The sequence below is a fragment of the Arachis ipaensis genome, chromosome B05 (assembly GCF_000816755.2).
Source record: "Arachis ipaensis cultivar K30076 chromosome B05, Araip1.1, whole genome shotgun sequence".
NCBI lineage: Eukaryota > Viridiplantae > Streptophyta > Magnoliopsida > Fabales > Fabaceae > Arachis > Arachis ipaensis.
Genome location: NC_029789.2, coordinates 13,513,062 through 13,520,392, shown reverse-complemented (window position 1 = coordinate 13,520,392; position 7,331 = coordinate 13,513,062). Strand labels below are relative to the sequence as shown.

Below are 7,331 nucleotides of genomic sequence, written 5' to 3'. Positions count from 1 at the left end.
ATCCATTATATTTTTGTTGTTTTTTTTTTTTTTGGATTAAGTAGGTTCTACTTTTTGCTCCCTTCTTAGTTTGATCTATTGTACTAGCAACTCCCTAATGCCTTTGCAGATACTTTCAAGTAAAGGAGATATTGGTGTTTTCCGGAATAGAAAGCAGGAATCCACAGTGCCGACAGTGAGTTGGTTCATCTGTTTTCACCCCATAATATATTTTCAGATAGAAAAAATATAATGATGTCACATCTTGTGTTAATTAATACAGGAATTCAATTTCCAAACAGAAAAGAGGGTTCAGCACAACCTTCCAATTGAACTGTTTAGCAAGGTGAATTCTTGCTAGTCTTTTTCTTACATAACAATTACAAATTCTTAATTTCACCAGTATTGCTATTTTCAATTTAATTCCTATCATTCTTGTTTGTTCTCCTTTTTCTTGGGACTAGCTATCCCTAACCTCTGAAATCCAGTCAAATAATGGATCTCACATCAACCAGCCTCAGCATTCCATGATGTTCAGAAAGGTTTTTCAATTTAATTCCTATCATTCTTGTTATTTTAAACTTATTGTATTAAATATAATGATTTTTTTTTGCGGTACCTTAGTGAGTTTTTTTTTTTCTCCCTGGTTTTTCTTGCTGCAAGGATTTAAAAGAAAATATAAGTTCTTTTCATCTGAATCAGAAGGTAATATGACAATCTGAAGAACACAGGGCTTGCACCGAGCCTATTATTTTTACATAGGTTTCTTTTATATTATAAACATTAAATATTCATCTTCCATCGGACACAAATATGTAGGATAAGCCTTTCATCTTTGGGGGGAACAAAATTCATAGCGGGAATGAACATTGCATGAGTGAAGTTGGTTCTCGGTTGACTGCAAGGTATCAATGATTCGCACTACTCTATGGTTATGTCTGGTAAATTTGGTTAATTATATCTCCTGCTCTCTAACTAACATGTTCCAGGAGCTTGGGAATTAGGTGACGACAAAAGATTGTCAATGTGCAACAACCAACAAGCTTTTGTTACCAGGATCAAGATTTTTGCTGTCAAGTTATAGTTTGATAGGGACATAGCCTAATGTCAGCAACCGTTCTCAGATGGTAACATCCAATAGGTGGTTCTTTTACTGCAACACAAAAAGAAAATTATTTTGTTAGAACAGAAGTTAGCATACATGTGCGTAACTGCATCAGTTGTATCTTGTACAACCGCTCCTAGATCTCTGTCCAATAGTAAAATCGTTAAAAGGGCAAGTGTATTATAGTCCTGAAGCCTATCTTCTATTTTTGATAGCATTAATAAATTGCAATGTGCTATTGGCCATTCTATTAGTCTCATGCCTTGACACAAAAATCGAACAAAGGAACTATAAACAGATCATTTAAATATTTATATATTCAAAACTGATTGAAAGGTTGATCAGACAACTGAATATAACACTCATAATTTTCAACTTATATGCAAATCCCATTGTATTCCGGAATCCGGAAGCATCGGTGCTGATAAATCCCAATTAATTACTTCCTTTCCACTAACAATGCCTATTCACCCGTTTCTTATTATTAGTAAGATAGGTTGCCCCTTTTCCTTCTCTTTAAGAAGGTAAAGTGAGAGAGATGGCAAGAATAACCAACCTAAATTGGAAGTCTAATAAGGATGTTTTGCATGGAGATGGACCACCGTAAGGTGGTTTTCATATCTGTGCAGGATGAATGCAGGGATGCCTCACGGGTGGTGAGAACAATGATGATGGAGATGGATGCGTTAGTAGGTGGATATATGATATATGTGTACAGAAAGTCAGAAACATAAGCAACTACTTTGTAACACAAGTTGGTTGAGGGATGGAGGCATCCCGTGAGTCATTATCAAACATTATCCGCTTTCGGATTCCTTCCTCTAACCAGTTGTACGCCACAAACACACCCCACACATATTACGTATATGTCTATATATATTCCTTTTACAAATCAAGTACAAAATTATTGGCCTTATTTCCATTTTGGTTCGAGGCTTTTTCGTTTTCCTTCTCATTTTAAGTTGAGTTAACAAGTCTCGTATTCTAAACTAGAAACACATGAATAATCTTATATTTAAAACTTTAAACAATGTATAGGTTTTATTTTTTCTTTATCTTCAAATTCTATCTTTAACGTTAGACTTTTCGCTATAAAAATTTTGGTATAGTATGATGAACTACATTTTAAAAGGTTTAAATTATTATATAAAAACATATAGATGATCTGTATCTAACTCTAATTAGTATCACTAGATTGATGTATTGATATATGACATACATCATCATTTTAAATATTAAATGAAATGAAATATATAAAAAAGACTTTTTAGTAATTAAGATCATATTTAACAAATTTTATTAGGAAGAAAAATTAATTTTCTTATAACACAGAAATAAATATCTTCATATTCCTCTGTTCAATTTTAGCGACTGTAATATTATTTTCTCTGTTTTATTTACATTGCAAAAATAATTTGAGTGAAACGTTTATTTGAAATTAACATCTAATTGTTTATATAATTTTAAATTAATTGGTATGTATCACATATTCTTAGTAGCGTATTGAAAAAAAAAGGGGATGTTTGCTCGCTTCTAAAGAGTAAACTATTAAAATAATACCTGAAATATTTTAACACCAACAAATATAATTTTAAAAAACATAAACAGTAAATTAGTCTCCGAAAAATTATTAAATTTAACAAAAATGATCAACCATTAATTAACTGCTTACCATGGGCAGAAAATACTAACGTGGTAAATGTTAGTGATAAGATGACAAACTCTCAAAGCAATATGATTATGTGGTATTTTTATTTATTATTAAAATTTTCAAATCATTAATCTTAACATTTAGAGAGGCTCGTTCTTGCTGCAAAATCTACATCTCTTAACTTCTATTTCTCCCCCTTCACGTACGGTGGTGGTGGCATAATGGAGTTTCAGGAGGAATAATAGCCGCAGCAGCAGTAGTAGCTCCTCAAACTTCTCTTTTTTTTCTCCTTCTTCATCGGGTCTTTGGCAGCACGCATGGCAGAGTCACAGCACGATGCGAAAAGGCTTCGTTTGTAGCTAATGCGAACGGTGCAGAGAATAGATCGGCCATGGAGGCTAGAGGAGACAAAAGCACCACAAATCACAACAACAAATTAGAGTCTAAAAGATGAATTCAAATGTGTTTGCAATGTTCAAGGAGTTCAAAACAAAGTTAGAACTTGAATTTGGAAAGAAGATCAAGTGTTTAAGGACAGATAATAGAGGAGAATATGTCGATGGTAATTTTTCTAATATTTTGGAAGCAAGCAGGCATTCAACGACAATACACAGTTGCATATACGTCTTAAAAAAATGATGTAGCATAACGAATGAATATGACTCTTCTAGGAAGAACACGAACTATGTTGCAAACTGCAGATTTAGCCAAGTCTTTTTTGGGCAAAAGCTGATAAAACCACTTGTTGTGCCATAAATCAATCACCATCAACTGCAATAGGGTTGAAGACATCAACAGAGATGTGGCAAGGTAAACTACCTAATTTCTTTTTTATATATATTTAGTTGTCCTGTGTACATGATTTATAATTCTCAGGAAAGAACAAACTTGGACCCAAAGTCTAGGAAATATATATTCTTGGATTATCCTGACGGAGTTAATATAAGGGGTTTTGTGGGATCCCACTACCCGCAAAATTGTTGTCAGTAGAGATGTAATATTTGTAGAAGATAAATTGCAAAGAGATCAAGAAAATAACAATACTATTAAGGAGACAGCCATTGTACAAATAGATGAGAAATGCAAAGAATGTGATTTTTCTGAAGCAGAACCAAAGTATGAAGAACAAGAACCAGAGGTCAATGACAGAGAAGTTCGTCAATCCACTCGACAAAAAAAAAAACATTATCATGGCACTCAAATTATATTTTGGCAAGCCACGATGCATATTATCTTCTGACAGAAGGAGAGCCAACAACTTATGTAAGCTATGCGCAATCTAAATATTTCTATGTGGATGACAGCAAAACAAGAAGAAATCAAAGCAATACATAGAAACCATACTTGGGACTTTGTAACACTTCCAACAGGTCGAAAAGCCTTACAAGATCAAGCGAGATAATAATGATCAGGTGAAAGGATATCGTGCAAGATTAGTTGTCAAAGGATATGCTCAGAAAAAAGGTATCGACTTCAATGAAATATTTTTTTCTATGGTAAGACTAACTATTATCAGAACAGTTTTGGGCTTTTGGCTATGTGTGCTGTTTTTTATTTACATCTAGAGCAACTAGATGTAAATACTGCTTTTTTTCCATGGAATACTTGAAAAAGAGATATATATGGTCCAACCAGAAGACTTTGAAGAACAAAGAAAAGAAAATTCGGTTTGTAGGTTTACTAAATCTGTGTACGGTCTAAAGTAAGCATCAAAATATTGTACAAGAGATTTGATTCTTTTATTATTAGTTTTGGATACAACAGACGTAGTTTAGATTATTGTACCTATTACAAGAGGTTTAGTGATAATGATTTTATCATTTTGCTGTTGTATGTGGATGACATGTTGGTGGTAGGTCCCAACAAAGATCAAATTCAAGAATTGAATACACAATTGGTCAACGATTTAATATGAAAGACTTAGGACTAGTAAACAAGATTTTAGAGATGCAAATCCACCGAGACAAAAAGGATAGAAAGATTTGGCTACCGCAAAAAAATTATTTGAGGAAAATCTTGCAACGCTTTAATATGCAAGAATGTAAACCAATTTCAATCCTACTTCCTATGAATTTTAAATTATCTTCAAGTATGTGCCCTAGTAGTGAAGCAGAGAGGATGAAAATATCTCAAGTACTGTATGCATCAGCGATAAGAAGCCTTATGTATGTTAGGATCTGTACAAAGCCAGATGTTGCTCAAGTAATTGCGGTGGTAAGTCCATTTATGACAAATCTGGGTAAAGAGCATTGTAATGCTGTTAAGAGAATCCTAAGATACACAACGGGACTTCGGATCTTGTATTATGTTTTAGAGGATCGGAACTCATTGTCGATGGATATATCGATTCAGACTTTGCAGGTGATCTTGATAAACGAAAATTTATTACGGAATATGTGTACATACTTGCAGGAGGAGCAATGAGTTCAGTATCTAAGTTACAAACTATTGTAGTTCTATCTACTACAGAAGTTGAATATATGTCTGCTACATAAGTATGCAAGGAAGCTATTTTGATCCAAAGGTTAATGGAGGAACTCAGACACAAACCGTAAAAAATTCTTGTGTATTGTGACAGTCAAAGTGTCTTACATATTGCAAGGAATCCAGCCTTTCATTTAAGGACCAAACACATTGGAGTACAATATCATTGTGCCTATGAAAATTCACACTAAAAATAACCTAACAGATGTCATGACAAAATTGATAAACACTAGTAAGTTTGAATTGTGCATATTCTATTATGGTCTATTAGATACATGAGCAATATAGATTTATAAAATTTACTAAAATTAACTTTAAATGAAAGATTATAAATTTAGTAAAGCTAATTTTATGAAAAAGAGAAAAAAAAAAAGAAAACTAAACAATGAAAAGAGAAAAATACTTTTTAGTAATAGCCATCAAATTTTGATGGCGGAAGAAGAGAAAGATTAGTAACCTCATATTACAGGTGGTTTATCTAACAGAAGTTTGCCTGTAAATTAAACTTTCTCATTTTATTTTTCATCAATTCAATTCAACAAGAACAATAGAAACATTTTAGTTTCTTTGAGATTTTTTCTTTTGAGAGGTATTCCCTTATATATTTAAAAAGAAGTGTATTCTCTCTTTGTCAAGAAAAAATATTATTTTATTTTGTTGTGATAGAAAAAAATTATAATTCTCAAATATAACTATTCAATTCTTTTCATATTTTATACAAATTTTTTATTTTTTATATCTATATTTTAGTTGTATCATTTATCATACCTAGCATAGACTGCCTTCTACCATGTCAAATTCCAAGAAGTTGGGCCAAATGGATTAATATTTTATCCGCCTTAAATAAATAAATGTTAAAAAAGTTTAACCATTTAACATATTAACTCATTGAAACTCACCATGGCTTATTCTATGGTCATATATGCTACGACAAAATAGTCTTTTGTGGAAATCAAGCTCATACAAGGACTAAACGATTATTTGAAAAAGAAAAAAAAAAGTTCTCATACCAAAATATGTATAGCTTTCAGCGCCATATCTAATTGATATGTCAAGACTCAGGATTTGGTTCTTTTCGATGCTTATTTTTAAATTCCATGACAAGTTTTGGTAGGAAGTTCTATGACATCAGAAGTTAATACAATTGAAAAGAACAAATCTAGAAACAACCTTGCCACTAGAACTAACCATCTATGTGCTAATTTATTCAGCACAAGACCGAGAATTTATTCCCTATTCATGACCTACATACCTAAGGTTTTCAATTCAACATAATATCATAAATTTCAGTGTTGCTGGTTCACTTCAATTTCAACGAATACCATTTCACTAAGCAACTTGACTACTTAAAAGTTAAAACTACCTTTTTTTTTTCTTCTTTCTTCTTTCTTCTTTTTTCTTTTTGGAGAGTTGTTGGATACTTAACTACATTTATATTGCTAAAGTTTCTAAAGGGGAGAAATGAAATCCACAGCTAAAAACTACTCATTAATCTTTGGCTATATTGTATGTAGATGTAGTAATTCTCAGTCAAAATAACAGAACTTAAAATATGACCTTCTACAACTTTCTCCCATTGATCATTTTGTGACATACATGATCAACAATCAAATTTCTAGGACTGATTCCAAACTTCTTCCTCTCAACTTCACAATTGCTTAAAACAATATACATCAATAAAAAAAAACTTGAACAAAAACTACTAAAAACTAGAAGTATAACATAGCAAAATACAGCAATAGCATGGCAATTAGGCAACGAAAAAACTCAGCTAAATTGCAAAATAGAACATGATAAATACTAAAGAATTTAAAAACATAACTGAAACAAGATATATGTGTGATTAAGAAAGAGAAGAGAAGGAGAATTTTCCTCCCTCACCAAATAAAAGAGGTCTTTTCATCTTTGAATTGTTTTTATCTATGTTGCAAAAGCGCAACGAACATGATATATATATAGGGATACACACACACAAGGCACAAGAGGAAAAGACACAGAATTTTCAATTATCGCAGCTAAAAAAGAGAAACAAAAAAGGGAGCATAATCCTTTCTCCTTTCCCCTTGCCCCTCCTTCCTTCCTATACATCCCACTTGCTATGATCTGATCCAA

At 32.2% G+C, this 7,331-nt stretch overlaps 1 protein-coding gene across 7 annotated transcripts in view; it reads left to right on the top strand.

The window, feature by feature from the left end:
• The window catches only part of LOC107642995 (protein TPX2), a 5,947-nt gene extending 4,610 nt beyond the window's left edge, over positions 1 to 1,337 (top strand). For 3 of the 7 annotated variants that reach the window (XM_016346521.2, XM_016346520.2, XM_016346522.2), the window contains exons 13-18: positions 110 to 175; positions 263 to 325; positions 444 to 521; positions 643 to 684; positions 799 to 884; positions 969 to 1,337. In XM_016346521.2, the coding sequence (XP_016202007.1) occupies positions 110 to 175; positions 263 to 325; positions 444 to 521; positions 643 to 684; positions 799 to 884; positions 969 to 987 (354 nt within the window). In that variant the 3' untranslated portion in view covers positions 988 to 1,337. The remainder of the gene's footprint in view (positions 1 to 109; positions 176 to 262; positions 326 to 443; positions 522 to 642; positions 685 to 798; positions 885 to 968) is intronic. The other 4 variants (XM_021123085.1, XM_016346523.2, XM_021123087.1 and 1 more) reach the window with 4 other exon arrangements.